This window comes from Geotrypetes seraphini, chromosome 8 (genome assembly GCF_902459505.1).
Source record: "Geotrypetes seraphini chromosome 8, aGeoSer1.1, whole genome shotgun sequence".
In the NCBI taxonomy this organism is placed as follows: Eukaryota; Metazoa; Chordata; class Amphibia; order Gymnophiona; family Dermophiidae; genus Geotrypetes; species Geotrypetes seraphini.
In genome coordinates this window covers 873,500-894,353 of record NC_047091.1, presented here as the reverse complement: position 1 = coordinate 894,353, position 20,854 = coordinate 873,500, and the positions used below count along the sequence as shown (strand labels likewise).

The following is a 20,854-nucleotide window of genomic DNA, read 5'->3' as shown; positions in this document are numbered from 1 at the left end:
ATGCACTGCTTTCATTGTATGCTAATAGATCTCATGTATATTCATTGGGGAAATCCTGAAAACCCGACAGGATTGTGGCCCTAGAGGAGGCACTTTGACACCCCTGCCTTAGATGAAGAATCATCCAACTACTGGCGAATCCAGAGCATTTGCCGTGTGGAAACTGAATAAGCTCTTAGCGTAGCAAAATCTTTCAAGATGTCATACAGTGCGTCTGCCAAATAATTCACCCCAGAAACCAGGAAGTCGAGGTCTTAAGGACAACCTCCTCAGGATCCTGACGGAGTTTGGTGTGACACGTCCGGGCCACAAAGGAAGTGGCTGCCGCAGCTCACTCTCCTGCCGCAGCAGAATCAAAAAGACACTTGAAAACAAAATCCACTCTTCTGTCCTGAACATTCTTCAGGACAACCCCTCCATCCAAGGGCAAAGAGGTACGCTTAGTGATCTGAGCCACAGCTGAATCCATCTTTGGTGGGACTAAGTGCTTGGTGAACTCCGATGCCATGGGATACAACTTTGCTATGGCCCTAGCGAACTATAGGGGACCCTCCGGGCACACCCAGACCTCTAAGAGCATTTCCGCCAAATCCGCATTGTCCAGAAATGCAGCTGATAGCGGGGGCTTAGAACTCATGACTGAACATTCTGTCTGAACCGCTTGGTCAGAATCAAGTTTCAGTGTCCGTAGTGACACCGAAATAAGGTCGGCAGGCGGCTAGACTTGAAGAGCCTGCGCATCACCTGATCATCCCCAAGGTGTCAGAACCCACTGTTCTGGGTATCCCCAAGATCCGCTAAGTTAGTCATGTCTGCGGACTCCACCGAGGAACCCTGCGACAGCAAAGACATAGAAACTGAAACAGGAACTGAAGTAATGGCGGGGACCTGCCACCGGCTTTCTGGTGCCCCAGCAAAGGAACAAACTGAAATGCTGGAATCCAAAGGCTAAACAAACTGCTGCACTGGAGTCTGAGTGGGAGAGACAGGCATAGTTCTTTTTCTCATAAAAGCCTGATACATCATATCTACAAATTCCGGAAGAAAATAGTCACCGGCGGCAAGATCCGTTCTGCGGGACTCAGATTTGGAGTGTTTAGAAGATTTATGAGACTTTTCCCTGGAACTGCGCTTATGTTTTGCAGAAGCACCCTCCGCGCCCAATTTAGGCTTCCTGAATGCAGCAATCGTGTCTCTGGTGGAATTGGAGGAAAGTAGGCCTCTCCGGAGGAGGGTGGTGCAAAATCCACACACGGTTCACAACCTTTGTGGACCGTGGTACAAGTGATACACGGCTGCGAATCCGTCAGCCATCCACCGCATTTACAGCATGAATTCATGCCATCCTGCCCTGAGGAGACCATAAGTGAAGTTTGGAGCAAAAATGAAGCTTCTAAATCCAAATAGACTTTTAAAAACTTTAATAAAAATCCAAGATGGCTGCTGTGGATGCCAATTTTGCCCAAAACGGCCTGGGAAAAACACATGGAACCCAGAAAAACAGAGATTTTATGATTTTACAGGTGAGGGGGGGACACCAGGGCATGTAGAGAAACCCCCCAAAACCCCGATTTTAGCACCCCCCAAAATTGCCAAACTCAGGGTCACACAGACACCACCGAGACATGTGCTGCAATGCAATTCAATGGCAGCCAGCAGTACACAGTGCAACCAAAGGAGAACAGTACCTCAGGAGCTGATAAAACTGGATTTTCAGGTCTTCTGACTGCCTCACCTTCCCTGTCACCTCAGATAACGACCACTAGGACCCCTCAGGGAAATTAGGGAAGATACGCAGTCCGGTTCTGATCCCAGTGTACCTCCACGGAACCGCAGCTGCCTGTGCTCTTACCCCTTAGCGGACGAACCTGGGGTGAGATGGCTCCTGATCTGGAGACCCAATCCAATCTGCAGGCAGTCTAAGGGGCTTACTGCAGTTTCTGCTAACAGGGCACACCCCAGAAGCAGACAATATTTAAGTAAAAGTCTGCGATCTCCCGCCGAAGGATCACTTGTACAGACTAAATCCACAGCACTTGGCCAATACCCGCAATACAGAACAAATAAAAGACTAGAAATTGAAAAATAAATCACCAGCAGAAGAGACAAGAATCCATGCAGCAAAGGCTGCAGGAACAAGCTGAGAATCATGGGAAGTACCCAGAAAGGTATCCTTGAGGGGAGGTGACAAGATTTGTTTGTGAGCCCTGCAGCCAAGGCTGGAAAGGATGCAAGACCCTAGTGTTCAGCCTCCAGAGGGATTGTACAAGAAAAGGCTTTTACACTATAAAAACTAGCCAACAAATAACGGTCTCTTTTTACAAAGCTGCCCTAGTGATTCACATGTGGTAAATGCAATGAAACCTAAAGGTATTGGATGGGTTTCATCACATGTGCAGGAATTGCTAGTGCAGTTTTGTAAAATAAGTCCTTAAATTTCAAACCGTCGTTATTTATGAACGTACAATTTCTATTTTATCTCAGTCTTTTAACTCACCAAAGCATGATGTAAATAATGTTCACTTATCTAGAGGAATGCCTTTTCTCAGAAAAATATACAGTGGTACCTTGGTTTGCGAGCATAATTTGTTCCAGATGCATGCTCGTAATCCAAAGCGCTTGTATATGAAAGTGAATTTCCCCATAGGAAATAATGGATACTCGGACGATGCATTCCACAACCCAAAAACTTTAATACAAAATACTGTATGTACTTGTATTGCAAGACCTTGCTCATTTAGAACAGTCACTACACTCCTGCAGTTCAGAGAGAAGAACTATTGGCTCAATTGTGATGACAATGTTTGTATACTATATGTACTTGTATTGCAAGTTAAAAAAAATTTTTTTGTAAATCTTTATTAATTTTCAAAACTTATTCAAAGGGCAAACAAAGTATACAATCAGAAGAAAACCATATAAACAGCACTTATTTTCAAACAGATATTAAATAAAATACTTTACTCCCTCTTCCCTTCCCTGGATGTGTATAAAGATCATCAAGGAATTAAAGGTTTCTTCAATTAATCAGTCTTTAAGTTAACAAATGTCTCTAAAAGACCCCATATTACAATTTTTTTTTATTATTTCCCATTTGCTCTGCATATAAACAGAATGTTTCTCACCATAAAGAATAGTTTAGCCTATGCCAGTTTTTCCAGTTTCGGTTATCCCTGTCATGATCCAGTGTCCCTACTTCAAGATGACAGTGCCAGCATCTATTAGACTTTGGGGTCCAAAAATTCTATATAACAGGAAAAACCAAGTTTGTCTCATAGATTATTCTCCAAGTCCAAATCCGTGGCCAAGTTAAAATGTAATAAAATGTTTTACACTTGCAAACAAAGTTACTTGCAAGCCCAAGGTTTTATTGTATTTAAAAAATTATATTCTTGACAATATTTCCCCTGGACCGATGTAACATCTAACTGTCCATATTTCTTTTTATCAAAGCTTATGCTTTATTTTTGCTTTTGTGATCCTTTCTCCTTTGCTTGTTGTTTTTTTTGCTAAAGTTATTGGTTTTATATTGTAATTTGGGGGAAAAAATGTATAAATTTCAGAAAAGAAACCACCAACTCCAGAAGTGGAGCTATTATTTTGCTGCAGGTCAGCCGTGCGTCGTCTGATTGGTTAAGTCGCTCTGCCCATCACGTATCCACCCGTCCCTCAACAGCGACTGAGATTTTAAGGGATGGCTCAACCCTCGGCGCCATTTTTTTTTTTAAACTTCCTGTTTAAATAAGCTGTTCTGTAAAAGAGAACGTTGTCCATCCGGAAACAAACAACAACAACAAAAAAAAAGACTAGTTAGACTTGGTTAAGATTCTTCAGCCTCTAGCAGGGAAGAAAGATACCTCAGTTTACAGGAAAAGCAAGCGCAGCGTCATGAAGATCTTCGTAGGCAACGTCGACGAGCGGACGACTCAGGAAGAGCTGGTGACGCTTTTCGGCGAATACGGCACAGTGTCGAGTTGCGCCGTCAAAAAGCAGTTCGCTTTCGTGCACTTGCGCGAGCAGGAGGCGGCGCGGCGCGCAATTGCCGAGCTGAACGGGCGCGAGTTGCACGGGCGTCGCTTGGTGGTGGAGATCTCCCGCCCGCGGCCTATGAACACCACCAAGGTCTTCGTGGGCAACGTCAGCGCCGCTTGCAGCTCGACCGAGCTCCGTCAGTTATTCGAGTCTTACGGCAAGGTGGTGGAGTGCGATGTCCTGAAAGGTAACGCAATACGTTTCATTTTATTTCACAGGCGCTCTCTGAATGGTTCACCTGTACAGATGGAAAGCAGAATTTGCGTTGTAAGGAGAAACAAAGGCCTAGCGTGCACCTTGTTGGTTTGGAGCATCAATCGCTAAGAGTTAGATGTACTAAAAATGGTTGCTAAGACCATGTGGGCCCATTTCTGAACAATGATGTTCAAATGGCTTCCCATGCAAATGAGTTTTGCGAGGTCTGCTGTAATCCCATCCAAACTGGCTCTCGCATATGTGCAGAGCAGGGGAAGCCTCAAATCAACCTCCTGCCACACAGCTGTCTTGGGGGGGGGGGGGGTCCTGAATGAACCCGAAAAATATGACTGAAACAACAAAATCTCCCAAACCCCTAGAAAGAAACTGAGATGAGAGGGAGAGACCGCTGGTAGAGAGGATCCACTCAAAAGGAAAATTAATTCAATTAAATATTACTGAAATATATAAGAGAGCCCTCAGTCACACAGCCACTAGTAGAGAGGGTGTTTTTGATTTTCTATGCACTCCTTTGCACTTTTGTGTTATTTATCACCAAAATTCCCAAGAGAGCCCAGGGATGTTTCACAGTTGACACCTTTCTGGGTGCAAACCAGTGACAGCCGTTATCTGTGTGACTGAGGGCTCTCTTATATATTTCAGTAATATTTAATTGAATTAATTTTCCTTTTGAGTGGATCCTCTCTACCAGCGGTCTCTCCCTCTCATCTCAGTTTCTTTCTAGGGGTTTGGGAGATTTTGTTGTTTCAGTTTTTTCACACAGCTGTCTGGAGCAGGAAGACTTTTTGTTCCTTAATGGAAGGGGAGGGGCCTTAAGCTGTCTGAGACAATAAGAACCTAAGGCTCCAACTAGTGTATCCCAGGATGCATTTAAGACACTTCCCAGGGCATCTGAGCCAATCAGGGCCTTAGGTCCCTCCCTGTTCATCCCAGGATGCACTGAGAAGGGATAAGTCCACCATTTTGGAGAGGCGGGTAGAAGGGACATAAGAGATACACAGGGGGGGTGTAGGGGGAGCCAGGGGGAGGGTTGAGGGGCTGAGGCGGGAGGGAGTGAACATCCTCCTGCCAATTATTTTCAAAGTCTGGGAGGGAGGGGGGTTAGTGATTTGGTTCTGTGGGGGAGGGGGGAGATGTGCATCTGGTGGCAGGAGGGAGGGGGCATCCTTCCTGCAGATTTTTTTTTTTCCCCAATGTTTGGGGGTGTGGAAGGGGAAGGCAGTTCACAGTAGCAGGAGAGAGTGGGGCTTCCCTCCTGCTTCTATTTTTGTTCTAGCGGTGGTGGTGGTGGTGGCTGTTGTCGGAAGGGAGGGAGGGCTTGACCTTTTTTTAAAAAAATTATGGGGCAGATATTGTGCGTGTGCTACACACACATATCTATGCCCATAGAAAAAAGAAACAAAAAAATATGGATCTGTTAGAAACGTCTAGACCTCTCGAGTTTTTTTTTTGGTCTGTATTACCGGTCCCAAAATTTAGTGCATGCCTTTGCAATGTTAGGCCATTGATCAGATGGCTCGTTTTAATATTAATGACCTCATCTTAATAATAAAGAGGTTGTTTGCATGGCAGAGTTGGAACATGTACGAACACACAGAAAACCACACAGTAAGCTGTTTTGTACATCGGGTCAGCAAATTAGGTCTGTCGCTAAACCAGTCAAGCCGTGAGGTAGGCACAACTCACATGTGCATGTCCAGGGAATTCCAAACCCAAATCCCTGGTGGACATGGTCCTCTGAGCACCCCCCAAAGTTAGCCTTGGCGGTCCAATGACCAATCTGATCCCCCTCCCTGATTCCCACAAAAATGACCCTGGTGGTCTAGTGGGTGATCCAGTTTCCCCTGAGGTGCCCAATATAGCCTTCGATTCTTTCCCCCCCCTCCCCCCAAATAGCCCTAGTGACTGGTTCCTGATACAGGGACCTGGCAGTGTAGACCCCCCCAGAGCACACCCTGATACCTTTTCTGAAGACCATCAGGAGGGATGCCTATTCTCTCTTGCCTCAGGGCCTGCTTCTTCAAATTTGGTGTCCTGTCTGGTGCATCCTGAGATATATGGTATTTAGGGCTGTCCTAGTGTAAGGGTGAAAACTCCTTCCTGGCCACTAAACCAGGCCTTTTTTTTTTTTTTTGGGGGGGGGGGGTCTTTGGGGCCATTTTTGGGTGGTTTGGGGATGGTAGGGGATTGGGTTGGTCAGCTACCAGGAGGGCCGTTTTTGGGGGGCTCAGGGAGTAGTGCTGCCTGATTCACGATTCAAATTGATTCACCGATTCCCTTCGGGTGAATCGATTCAAATTGATTTACCATGACAAAAAATTGGCCTCCCGATTCGTTGACTGACCCTTCCCCATCGCCCCTAAAGCAGGAGTGGCAGCATTGCCTCTTGTTGGCCTGCCGCTCCTGCTTTAGAGGGCGAATGGGGAGGGTCAGTCGGGAAGTGGCTTCCCCACTGGCCTCCCGGCATCAATTTACCTAATTTCAGAAGCCTGCATAAGATCGTTGGTGCAAGCGATCTTTGCAAGCTGCCATACATCTTCGGAGCTCTCTTCTCTCTGCCGCGGTCCCGCCCCTTCTCTGACATCAGAGGAGGAGCGGGATTGCGGCAGAGAGAAGACAACTCCGTAGATGTTTGGCAGCTTGCAAAGATCGCTAGCACCAGTAATCTTATGCAGGCTGCTGAAATTAGGTAAATTGATGCCGGGAGGCCAGTGGGGAATTAGGTAAATGCTTTTGAACATCTACCTCTGTTTTTTCCTTGAATACCATTCAACAGAGCCAAGTTGAGGCAATTTTTTTTCCAGCTTTCTCTGTTTTGTGAAACAGTTTAAGGGAGTAATTAGAAATTTTCTCTGTGCTCTATGGCAAGATATAAAATAGGACTGTAGTACCGTATATACTTGAATATAGGATGAGATTTTTGGGCCAAAAAATGGGGGTCTCGTCCTATATTTGGGTCATCACCTAGTGATCACCCGACACCCTCCCAGATTTCCTGCATGTGAGAATATGCTGCCTGCTTGTCCTAGGATAATAAATCTTTCTTTTGACATTGTTTTAGATTATTGACTATACCACATTATTCTCTTCTTGAATGAGAACTTTTCAGTACCCCCTCATAAGTTGACAAGCATAAAAAGTAGGTAACAAGGCCAGTAAAAAGAAGTTAGAAGCTCCCAAGACAAATGAATGGCAGCTCTAAATTTATCAACATAAAACAAACTCCTAAATTGAGTTTTAAAACAAAGGTATCTCTCCCGTCCCATACTAAATATTTTTACCCCTCTCCTCCCCCGCATACCTTTACCCTAGTGGTCCAGCAGTGTATCCCGCGCTGAGCCCCTCCTACCGATGTCAGCGGTCAGAAGCCAGCGATGCACCTGGGCCGGCACATGCTGGAGTGAGCTTTTGCAGCTCCCACCCTGCCCCATTCACTGAAACGCCAGCGGTTCTCGTGGCAGCCATTCAGAGGCCACGCAGGGCTTGGCAGGAGCTCCAAAAGCTCAGTCCTTCGGGTGCATCGCTGACCGCGAGATCGGTAGGAGGGGACCACCAGGGTAAAGGTACGGGGGGAGGAGGGGTAAAAAAATAGTTAGTATGGACTGGGACGGGAGACAGAGAAGGATCCTTCCTGTCCCGGCCTACCACACAACTAGAGGGGGTTTTGGGAGGTTTCTAAGACAGACCATGACTCCCTTTTATGGATGACTGCACCTCAGCCAGGAAGCAGCTCAAGATCTGGATAGTACAGCATTGGAGTTATCCAGTAGGTAGTCGGTTCTCTGAGGGTGGAAGGGGGCAGACCTCCTGAAGATATCCTGAGCAATAAAGAATAAGAGAGGTAAGCTATCTTTTGGATCTTGGCAAAGGAAACCGTGAGTGGCTTGTTTAAGACCCAAAAAACTGGTAATGTTAGATGTGTTATGGGAAGCAATTCAAGGGTACAGGGAAGAGAGTACAGGACAGGAAGGTAGGTGGGACATGGTACAGAGCCTGGCAGAGAGGGGGGCTGGGTTCAGAGCCTTGTAGGGCAGGGAGAGAAAGGGGCTGGGTGCAGAACCTGGCAGGGAGGGCAATGAGTACAGAGCCTGGCAGGGGAGGGTGTGATGTAGGGGACACTGGGTGCAGATCCTGGCAGGGCATGGCATTTGAATATTAAGCCCCCGTCTTATATTCGAGTTGACCATTTTTCCTCCTTTTGGGGGGGAAATGGGGGACGCGACTTATATTCGAGTATATACGGTAAGTCCCTTGCTAAACCAGTGGTTGATTAACTTGGATAAATTTTCACCCTAATCATGGGGCCGCATGTTAAAAAAATCTTCAAAGTTAGGCTCATAAATTTATACCTTTGTTTAAAACTTAATTTAAGAGTTTGTTTTATGTTGATAAATTTAGGGCTACCATTCATTTGCCTTGGGAGCTCCTAACTTCTTTTTACTGGCCTTGTTACCTACTTTTTATGCTTGTCAACTTATGAGGGGGTGCTGAAAAGTTCTCAATCAAGAAGAGAATGATGTGGATGTGGTTTAGTCAATAATCTAAAACAATGTCAAAAGAAAGATTTAGTTTTTGCAAATTGGCACATAACAAAATAACACTTTTCAACTATAGTGGCAAAATAACACTCAGAATGTAGGAAGTTGGTTGGTTGGGCTGAGAACCTATCAGCACTCCCTCATAAGAGTTTAGTGATTTCTTTGTTTTTTTAAAATGTACATATTCGTTCTCAAATTTTTAAAGAGAGCCCAAGTTAGAAGGATAACGCTTAGGAGCAGGTCTGGGTACATAGTACATACTTTATCCTAGGACAAGCAGGCAGCATATTCTCACATGTGGATGACATCATCTTGGAGCTCAGTACAAACAGTGCTAAAGTGTATTGTCACTTTAAACTTTAGCAAAGTTTCAAGACTGCCTACACCATGCATGCGTGAGTGCCTTCTCAGCTGATATTGGCTTGCAGCTCCTCAGTTATTCATTTTCTGTGGAGCGAAGAAGTTATGTCTGGTCTTGGTCTATTCACGTTGCTTTCCCGTCAACGTTTTTCCCCTTTTTTGCCTTCGGCTTATTTTATTTCTTTTTCTTGTTGCTAGCATTTCCTTAAATTTTTCTTCCTTTTTTCGAGTTTTCAACTCCCCAAATTTTTCTCAGTTGGGCTTTGTGCCAATTCAGCTTTTGGGCTTTGAACTTCGAGTAATTTCTTGGCATTCACAACCATTGCGTTTTTTTAATTTTGCCGCTGAGATTTTTCCTCATTTCGAGACCTTCTAGCAGGTTCAAGAAGTGCTCTCGTCAGCAGCCTGTCTGGCTCACTGATCCGTAAAACTGGTGCATTCAGAGTCTTGGGGCTGGACCATCGAGTGGACTCTCGTATCCACTGTCTTACGTTGAAAAAGTGCTCCCTTAAGCTCGACATCTCCAGCAAGAGAAGCTTTTTGGAGCAGCTGTGGCCTTGGAGGACAAATCGGTTTTACCAGTATTGGTGGTACTGGCATCGACACCTCCCTCGATGTCAAACTCAGTTCCTGTATCAGGTAACCCTGCTAAGATGGCGTCTTCATTTCAGCCAGCGTCACAGGCATCATCTGCATTGAGTCTTTCGATGCATGCCAAGTGTCAGCGCCACCATTGTTCAGGCTGTGTCACCTCTGAGGCATGCCTTGTCATCGAGGTTACCAACACCTCGACACCCTGCCGCACCAAATGTGCCAGTAACCGAGCAATCAGTACCGGTGCAGTCCTTTCAGGACCAACTGAAGGAGTTTTTCCATATGGAGTTAGCTGTACTGCTACAAACGCAATTGGCTCCGGTGCTTGCACCATCTCCCTTGGTACCAGCCCAGCCTGAGCATGGCACATGGTAAATCCACATCTTAAAGAATTTTGAGATCTTATGGTACCGGATCCCATTCTCCTTGATGCAAGTCAAGATCCATACATTCTCGGCATGGAATCTCTTCATCATCTTCTTCTGATCGGTACTGGCATGCTTGTAGGTTCTTCTCAGCACCGTCATCTTACTCCCCAGACTAAGAAGCATAGATTGAGGATCAATCTTCTCCTTCATACAGAGAGTCAGTCACCTGGAGTTTGGCAAGTGGGTTCAGATCTTGCTATTCACCATGACATTGATCTTGAGCCTGAATTATCTGTAGAGTCATATGGAATCCCATCAGATCCATCTCCTCTGCTCATGCACAAATTGCCTCCTGAATGTTTATCTTTCGTGAAATTCATACAGCAAATGGGCATAGCTTTGCCAGTTAAATTGGAATCATACAATGAGCCGAGAGCGGAGCTCCTTCAAGCCTTGGATTGTGATGATGTTCCTAAAGAACTCCTCAAGTTACCACTCCATAATTTACTCAAGGAGGTTATGTTTAAGAACTTGGAGACTTCCTTTACTCTTCCCATAGCACCTAGGAAAATTGACTCCTCATACAGAATTTGGTTGTGTCCAGAGTTTGATGAGCTGCAGCTGCAACATCAATCTTTGCTGGTTAAGTATACTCTTAAAATGTCTTCCAGCACACGAGTGTATGCCAGTGTGCCACCAGGCAAGAGATGTCAGACTCCACAGAGGACCCTTGAGGGGAGGATTGCTGAACCTAGTACCTAACCCTTAGTAAGCCTGGTTCTAAGAGAGAGGTTGTAGAGGCTCAGCATTAAAGATAGTTGTAACAGCAACCTGTGAACTACTGTCTGGGAAAGGTAAACTTGGGTTTCAGTAGGTTATATCAGTGTTCTTCAACCTTTTGACACCTATGGACAGGCGGAAATAAAATAATTATTTTGTGGACCGGCAGTTGAAGGACACTGGGCTAAGTCGTGCCCATCTCCACCCCAGACCCTGCCCATATAATAGTACTAATTGTAACACCATTTTTTCCATTCATTTTTCATATACAGTATACACACACAATATAATCGTATTAACAATACATGATGGTTAACCACAAAATTAAAATACACAAAGCACATTGTATGCTTTTCAAAATTAATTCCTACCAGAAAACAGATAACCCTATGCAAATACAGGACCAAAAACTAAAAGTACTAATATTTACAAACAAACCCTAAGATGCAAGCAGTACAACCCCAGAGAAAAAGAAACAAATGCATTTCTTCCTGAACAGACAGCAGATGTAAATCAATCACTAAATAAAAAAAATAAAAGCATTCCCCCTACCATTGTTGTCTCTCTCCCTTCATGTTGTGTCTTGCCTTCTGGCCTGCCTCACCCCCCGGTGTTATCTTTGGGCCGGTCCACGGTACGATCAACGCGGCGTTTTCGGGCTCCCTGAGTGCTGCATTGCACAAAGCTGTGGGCAGCGGCTCCTTGCACGTGTCCTGCACTACATCTGGAAGCCTTCCCTCTGACGTTGTGACATCAGAGAGAAGGCTTCCGGTTCAGGCGCAGGACGCGCGTAGGAGCCTTTTCCCAAGGCTTTGGGCACTGCAGCACTCAGGGAGCCAGCCTGAAGACGCCACGTTGATCACACCATGGACTGGTGGCAGAAGAACGCTGTCTTCTGCTTGATGGACGTGCCAGCCCTGGGGACTGGCAGAAAATTTCTGCAGACAAGCACCGATCCACGGACTGGTGGTTGAAGAACACTGGGTTATATCATTGTAGTTCTCCTTTTTAGCTCAGCAAAATCAGTTAGGCAATAGTGTGGCCTTTATAGTCTCTGTTAGGGTTTAATACAAAACAGTGTTTTTGCCTAGATTAGTGTGTTAGGTTGCATAGGAGGCATAAGGTGGTGGTAGTTGCCGATTCCCTTCTGAGGGGTACAGAATCATCCATCTGCAGACCAGACATGATGTCTAGAGAGAGATGCTGTCTGCCTGGTGCCAAAATCCAAGATGTTACAGACAGCCTGCCAAGACTCGTCAAACCTGTTGACTATTATCCGATGCTGCTCATCCACGTTGATATTCTAGAGCTTCCTTTCAAATGAAAGAGACTTGACTCATGCACATTAACATCATGTAGGTATTTAAATGTCTCTCAAGAACACTATCGTAGTGACAATTAAACCAAAAATTCAAATAATTTCACTCACCAGCAGTGGGTTAGCACTCTTAAGATCTAACATTAAGATTTAAAACAGGTGGAGAAAAAGCCTCAAAAACTTATATCACGCAGCAATCTTTGATGATTTTCAGCTGGCGTTCTTATTGTCATTGGCAAAATACTCACATCTGTGAGACAATATGGCCATTGAGTTTGAATAAAAAAAATTGAATGGTGCGCTTTTTATTAACATACCGGAAGTGAGATATCCAGAAGAAAGTCCGTTGCTTGCTATTTCAATGCTCTGGTTTTCCTGTGCCGTTGTGCACACTTTGCATTCTGAAGCTGATTTAGAATCCCTGAAGAAACCAAATGAGTGTTGGTGAAACGAGTGCTTATTAAGAGTCTTTTAGCTCTGCCGTGGAGTTTGTAAGCTTACTGTGTGAGGCTGAGGAACACCGTTGAAAAGAAGAAGTTGATTCAGTACCGGCAGCTGTCTCCCAACAGTTTTCTCTGGTGCCAGAGCTAAGTTGTTTGCTTCTCCCCTTTTCAGCTTTTTAATAGTTTGAAGCTTTATAACTTATAAACTATTTATAAAAACGATTAAAAAGTTTAAAAATGATTAAAAAATTATTACTATGCACAGTAGTGGGTTTTTCCCTCTTTAGATCTTTCAACATTGTTTCACGGGTGTGAGTTTTTTGCCAATGACAATAAAGAACGCCAGCTGAAAATCATCAAAGATTGCTGTGTGAAATAAGTTTTTAAGGCTTTTCTCCACCTGTTTTAAATCTTAATGTTAGATCTTAGGGCTCCTTTTACAAAGCCGCACTAGGGCCTTAACGTGTGGAATAGCTGCTACAGCCTCCTTTTGAACAGGCGGTAGATTTTTGGCTAGCGCGCACTAATCCGGTGCATTAAAAACACTAGCGCACCTTTGTAAAAGGAGCCCTTACAGTGGTAACCCACTCCTGGTGAGTGAACTTATTTGAATTTTTGGTTTAATTGTCACTACGATAGTGTTCTTGAGAGACATTTAAATACCTGCATGATGTAAATGTGCATGAGTCAAGTCTCTTTCATTTGAAAGGAAGCTCTAGAGTCAGAAGAATCTAAGGAAATACTTTTTTACAGAAAGAGTGGTAGATGCGTGGAACAGTCTGCCTGTAGAGGTGGTGAAGACAGAGAGTGTCCAATTTCAAAAAAGCCTGGGATTTCAAGAAAGCCTGGTATAGTCAAATGGGATCTCTTAGAGAGAGGAAGAGATAATGGGCAGAGTGGATGGGCCATTTGGCATTTATCTGCCATCATGTTTCTATGTTTGGGAGACGCCTTTTCCAAAATTCTATATTAGCCAGTAGGGTGCTCAGCTATAACTTTGTCATTCTATTTGAAACAGCTCATGATTAGACTTGCTGATTTTAAGCAGTATTTTCCATCTGATCACCTTCTAGACTTAGGAAACTACTCATATTCTTCTTCAAACCAGAAAGTTCATGGCTAGAACTGCTTTTGATGCATTTGATGTAGCATCCAGAGCATCGGCTATATAGCCATGAGTCGTCTAGCTTGGCCTTGAGTCTTCAACCTTGAAGATTGCCTGGTAAATATTCCTTGCCTGGGAGAGGAGTTGTTTGGACATAGTTGAGGATGCAACACAAAGATTTATTCGACATGAGCAGAGCTGGGCCACTTTAGCCTTCTAAGTCTTCACAGAAACAATCTTATATGTCTTACAAGAGGCACTATTTGGCAACCTTGTCCTCTTCTAAACTTCCACTGCAGAAGAGGCAAAATACTTGGAGGCCTCAGAAAGCTCAATCTTCTCCATAAAAATCAACCCAGTCTTTTTGATATGCAGTTAGAGAGCATTGCCACCATTCCTCCTACTCAGCTTCCTCCCCAACCTATTGGAGGCCGTCTTCTCTTGTACTGTTGACGTTGGACTCTCATCACAAGTTTCAAGTTTTCAAATTGTTTTATTTTTTGATATCCTGCAAATCACAAAGTAACTAAGAGGCTTACAATAAAATACGCATCAACATACAATAAAATTAACATCATTTAACAAAATAGTAATAATAAAAATAACATACAACACAAAAAGGGACAAGGGATAAACTCCAATTTGTAATAGAAAAGAAAGGGGAGGAAAACACATAAGATAGGGGGAACAGTCTAGTTGCTCTTCCTAGATATGTCGTATTATATTATTTGAAAGGTTCGTTTGCCTAGGAGTATGCATCTCTGAATGTGCTTGGATCCTAAAAATAATACAGGACAGTTACTCTAAGTTTCATCAGTATTCCTCCAAGCAACCCTCCAAGAGTCCTCTTTCACATCTCAACAGATGTCCTTCAGGAAATCAAATCTCTCTTTCAACTCAGTGCCATAGAGTCAGTTGCCTTTACCCAGAAAAAAACAGAGATTTACCTTGAGCTCTCAACAAATATTTAGTCAAAGAGAAGTTTTGCATGTTATCCCTAGGGATTCTATACCTATTTCTAGAAAGAGACGAATGTCTGTGCTCTGTAGACCTCAGAGGCATACACACACATCCCCATACATCCAGCCCACAGAAAATACCTTTGCTTTCGTGTCTATCATCATTTTCAATACAAGATGCTACCCTTCGGCCTAGCTTTCTCTCAAAGAGTGTTCACAAAGTTCCTTGGTGGTGGTAGCAGCAGCAACTCTTTGTACACATGGTTTTCAGATGTTTCCCTATCTGGACGAAGTAAATGATCAAAAATCTCATCTCCTGCTGACTCAAATATTGAAGTTTATAGGAGCTATATGTAACACCAATCTTTTATGAGCTTACTTGTCCCAGAAGAGACAAGACACTTTCTTCAACTTTGCAATCATATGTCTATTTTTCAGAACATTTTGGCAAGACAAATGATGCATCTCCTGAGTCACATGGCATCCACAGTTCATGTGACCCCCCTTTTCCTGGCTCCATCTCAAACCAGCTCAATGGAATCTAGCATCTCGGTGGTCTCAAGCTACAGATCCACTATCCCAACGGATCAGAGTCTCCTTGCCTCCTCATCAATCTTTCCAATGGCGGTTGAGACCAGCAAATCTATCAAGAGGTTTTCTGTTCCACATTCCTTCACATCGGAGAGTACTCATGACGGACATGTCCATGTATGCATGGGAATCTTATCTAGACAATCTGTGAACTTGGGGAGTGTGGTCTACTTGGGAGAGAACGCTCCACATCAATCTCTTAGAACTTCGATCAATTTGCAATTCTCTCAAAATGTTTCAGGATTGTCTTCTCAATCAGGTCCTCCTTGTCAGAACAGACAATCAAGTGGCAATGTACAATATCAACAAACAGAGGGGAACAGGCTCTCTTCTATGTCAGGAAACTCTTCATATTTGGAAATGGGCGATTTCTCGAAATATCTTCCTCAAGGCGGTATATGTGCAAGGAAAGCAGAATGCTCTGGCTGACAGGCTCAGCAGATTTCTTCAACTGCATGAGTGGACTCTCAATTCCAAGGTCTTGCACTATATCTTCTCACTTTGAGGGACTCTTCAGATAGACCTGTTTGTGTCTCCGCACAATCACAAGTTACCTCAGTTCTGCTCCAGACAATTCTCCCATCATTGTCTGGAAGCAGATGCATATCTTCTGGATTGGTCCCACAAGTTCCTATATGCATTTCCACCAATCCCTTTTGTTCTAAAGACATTATTCAAACTCAAATGAGAACCAGCCACCATGATTCTCATAGTTCCACTGAGTGTCAAGGATCCAATTCCATTATAGTAATTTCCATCTCTACTCACTAGTAGAGGTTCTCTTTTACATCCCAACCTACAGTCTACACCTAACAACTTGGTATCTCTCAACTTGAGTTCAGAAGATTTTAAACTCTGCCCCAGTTCCAACAATTATAGCTGCTTTCAGAAAACCACTCATCAATGCTATCAATTAAAGTGGACACATTTTACCACATGGTGTAATCTCCATTTCTTGGATCCTACAAAACCCTCCATTCCTTCGATATTGGACTACCTTCTCCATCTTTTCAATTCTCAGCTTAAAACCATTTCAGAGTTAATCTTAGTGCATACCATGCTCCTTTCAATAATGTAATGTAATGTAATTTATTTCTTATATACCGCTACATCCGTTAGGTTCTAAGCGGTTTACAGAAAATATACATTAAGATTAGAAATAAGAAAGGTACTTGAAAAATTCCCTTACTGTCCCGAAGGCTCACAATCTAACTAAATAATAAACCTTGGCTGTTTGTAGTTGATGTTTTAATGTTACATCTTGAGCAGAATGGTTGTTGCTGAATTTGATTGCCATAGGTGCCTCTACTTCACATATATTTAATGGCTCTCGGTGCTTGGGTACTAACTGTAGGTGGAACTAAGGAGCCCAGTGAAGTATAGCAGAGGCACAGAGAAAAAATCTGGAGTGGATTCCTTCTGCAGATGGTATGTGACCATGGGGACACAACCCATCTGTCTTGAATGCCTCACCTATCTACTGGAAAAGAGCTTACCAATCTGTTTTAGCCTTTCCTCATATGAGAGGTGTTCTACCCCTTTATCATTTTGGTCGCTCTTCTTTGAACATTTTCTAATGCCACAATTTTTTATTTTTTTTAGATACGATGATTAAAACTGAATACAATATTCAAGGTGAAAAGCTGTGGGATTTGAACTGGCAACTCTGGTTTTGGCTCTTAGCTGACTGCTTCAACCAGTATTTCTCCATAATAACACTATTTCTTCTCTTCATTTTTATTTGAAACCTTTTTATCTAGGCTTGCTTTACTTAAGTAGGCTGTGAAAACTGTAAAGTTGTTTATAGCTATTCATATTCTTTAATTTGCAGTTTTTTAAAGTCATAGTCTGTATTGGTTATCTTTTTGTTACTCTTATTCTTTTTTGTTAGGGCTGCATTTTTATTTATTTTTTTTTTACTTTGTGAAACTCAAGTTTAATAAAAGAGGTAAATAAGTTTGTAATGTCTTGAGGGAGCAATAAACAATATAGGAAAAGTTATAGTGTATAATATATTTTTATAAGTGATCTTTATACAGCTACTATTGAAGTAACCCACAAAGAGATTTTCAAATAATGCAAGAACAGTTGTTACCAATGAGACATACACTGAAAATACATTATGAATTCACACAGGTTGGTATGTTTGGTTGCCCCCCCCCAGCCCTTGCAACTCCTTGTGGCTCTGGGCAGTGGAGGGCTAAGTGACTTGTCCAGAGATACAAAGAAACTGCAGTAAGATGGAGGGGAACATACCTTTTAATCACAATTAAAATTTTAATTGAAATGCAGTCCTAGTTTTTATCATCTTGCTGATTGTATTGATGTGAATTTTATTATTTGATAAGTCTTTTTATTTCATCAGTTTATATTGTTTTTAATGTAAACTAGTTTTGACTGTTTGTAAATTAGGCTCCTGATGTGAATAAACTTCTTTTGGACTTCAACATGTTTGGTACTATTTTCTTTTTTGCTTATTGACTCCATAGTACTGTCTTTTCTGGTTTGTAATATTCAATAGAAAAGTTTTACATAACTCAGGCATTTCCTGATATGGCCTGACCCCTTTCCATCACATCACTCTCTCCCATGCTTCATACTCCCATCTCTTCCCCCCCTTTGCTTTGAACTCTCCCCCAGGTTTCTATTAAGTCAGTCACCCTAGCTTGCATGCTTCTGATTTACTCTCATCCTTACTCTTCTTCCCCCCCCCCCCCACCTGGTTCATCAAGACCCCCCCTCCATCTTTTTCGCTATTCTGACACTTTTCTCCTCAACAATGAATTTCCTGTCTAATTACTTCTCTTTCTTCTTCCCCTCTTGAAGTCAGTCAATTTGTACCTTTGCTTAATCTTTTGTAAACCGCATAGAACTTCACGGTATTGTGGTATATAAGCTGTTATTATTATTATCTTTTTCGCTATTCTGACACTTGATACAACAAGGAACATAATAATAGCCTTACTGGGTCTGACCAATGGTCCATCTAGCCCAGTAGCCCATCCCCATGGTGGCCAATCCAGGACACTAGTACCTGGAAAACCCCCCAAAAGCAGCAATATTCCATGATACCCCAGCAGCCTGTCCTCACGGTGGCTAGTCCAGGTTACCCTTAGCTTTCTCTTTTTCTGTTACCCTGTGAATATTTTTCCCCTTGTTGCCACCAAAGGCCCAAATCTGTTAGATTCACCCCTAAGACTACTCTGATTTTATTGTACTTTGGTTCAAAGGTCAGACTGTCCAGTCTCATCTCTTTGGTGAAATGCTGCTGCATCTCTTTTGGCATATGTAGGGAATATTTTTATTTTTCTCTTGCAGCCACCACTTTTTTTCAATATCCATGTTGAAATCTATAGAACAAATGCAAACGTCTGTACTGTATTAGGAGAATTCTGTATAACTTCAAACTTGGGCATTTGCATAAAATTTCTCCCTGAGTAGATTAACTGATTTCTACCTTTCTTGCCACATTTCAGAATCTTCATAATCTTTTGTGTTGTATGTGCACATCTAAAATTGTTTTTTGCTTGGGAGTTTTTGAAACTAAGGTATTTGATTAGAAAATTGGCAAGGGGTGGAAGGAGGAGGATGATCAAAATGCAAAATAAACTGAGTGGTTTTTTAGTCTTTCATGTTGTTGGCATTTGATATAGTAACAAATATATAAGGCACATTTTTTAGGTTGTGAAATTTTTCTGTTAACTGATAACATTCTGTCTATTGCTTTATTAGACTATGCATTCGTTCATATGGAGAGAGAAGCAGATGCAAAAGAGGCCATTGAACAGTTGAATGGGAAAGAACTGAAAGGGAAAAGAATTAATGTTGAGATAGCTACTAAAACTATGAAAAGGGGGCAAGATACTAATGAGGCATCAGGACAACAGGATGACAAGAACCGGAGAGCAAATGACTATCAGGAGATCCATAAGTCTGCGGGTGACTATGACCAACTCGAAGTTGATGAGTCTTATGCCCTTCTATATGCTATGGCCTCTTCCTATGATCAGCGCCGTCGACTTCTTGATTCAAACAGATATGATCTTTATGACAGACAAAGACCCCTGTCTCCCATCTATTATGGAAGAGACCGGAGCCCAATGCGTCGATCACCCACCAGAGCTAGCTACTCTATGATGCCATCTGCTGCTCTGATGGCAGCCACCTATAGATCCAAAGCTTCTCCATTAGGACAGTACAGATCCCAGGCCTCTGCTCCATTGGCAACTGCTTATGGCATGCAGGCAGCTGCATATGGGACACAGGCTTCTGACTTGGCTGCTGTTTATGGAACACAGACAGCTGCTTATGGGGAGCAAGCCTCTGCTGCTCTGGCATCCACTTTTGGAGCGCAATCTTCAGCTAGCCTTGCAAGTGCTTATGACACCCAGGCTGCCTCTACATTGGCATCTACTTATGGAACCCAGATTTCTACACTTGCATCATCATATGGGAACCATGCTTCTTCCCTGGCAAGTTCTTATGGTACACAAGCCTCTGCCCTAGAAGGCACACTTGGAACACAGGCTTTGGGTGCACTAGGGACTTCTTATGCATCACAAACTTCAGCTTATAGGCAAGCCACTGCTCCATTAACCACATCTTATGACACAGCACAGCTCGGATCGCAAGCCGCTGCATATTCAATGATGCAACAAACAGCCTCTGCTGATGCTCAGTATGAGCGGACCCGGCTTTCTCCTCCACAATCCACTGGTCTTGATGATGTCTATAAAATTTCTGCAGATTTATTGAAAAGGTACGTAAATTTTCTTTTTTTTTTTTTAAATCTTTATTCCTTTTTATTTCTTTCAACAAGTGTACAGTATTATTGTTCTGCAGGGAGTGGGATCAGCAAATGAAAACCTATTTGATGTTTTCAGTTATAAATTGCAAACAGACACAAAGTAATTTTTGCAAGGGTCACATTCCTAAGCACTTGTAGGGGTGTCCTGTACCAATGTGCATTTGTGCTACACCCACATTAAAGGCATTGTCACAGATATTAGCTGATATCTTTATTTCCATATTCGCATATTACTTGCATATGTATTAATATTAACATCAGTTGCCAAATGATAAGGTAAATTGAGTGTTAATACATGTATTGTCCAGTAATAGTACCTATGAGGATTAATGTACCTTCATAATTCAAAACCTTACCCTCACCGTAGAATTGTTACCTTCCTGTATATTTAGTGCTGAGTATATGAAGTCAGGCAATATCATTTTTGGCAGCAGGCAAACATAGCATTTCCTCTCTTTTCTTAATTCTATGCAGCATATGTTACCAGCTCTGAGAAAACTAGTGGGTCATTCCTTGTGAAATAGTCCAATTTTAAACATGTCCCCAGTCAACTATTTTGGAATTCCATGAAATTTTATATTTGAGTAGCCTAAGGTCTTAAACTAAGCTGTGTAAACATATTAGACTCAGATATGCATGTCACAGCGATCCATCAAACGGGAGAGACGGGGCTTATGGCGAATCTCCGTGCAAATCATTTGCATGCAAACTTGTTTGTAAATCAATCGCTCTTTTGGAATTGG

At 42.9% G+C, this 20,854-nt stretch overlaps 1 protein-coding gene across 2 annotated transcripts in view; it reads left to right on the top strand.

The window, feature by feature from the left end:
• Positions 1-3,727: 3,727 nt before the first annotated feature.
• The window catches only part of LOC117364663 (RNA-binding protein 14-like), a 90,921-nt gene continuing 73,794 nt past the window's right edge, over positions 3,728-20,854 (top strand). The window contains exons 1-2 of one of the 2 annotated variants that reach the window (XM_033954114.1): positions 3,728-4,219; positions 19,037-20,063. In XM_033954114.1, coding sequence (XP_033810005.1) covers positions 3,889-4,219; positions 19,037-20,063 — 1,358 coding nt within the window. In that variant the 5' untranslated portion in view covers positions 3,728-3,888. The remainder of the gene's footprint in view (positions 4,220-19,036; positions 20,064-20,854) is intronic. The other variant, XM_033954113.1, reaches the window with a different exon arrangement.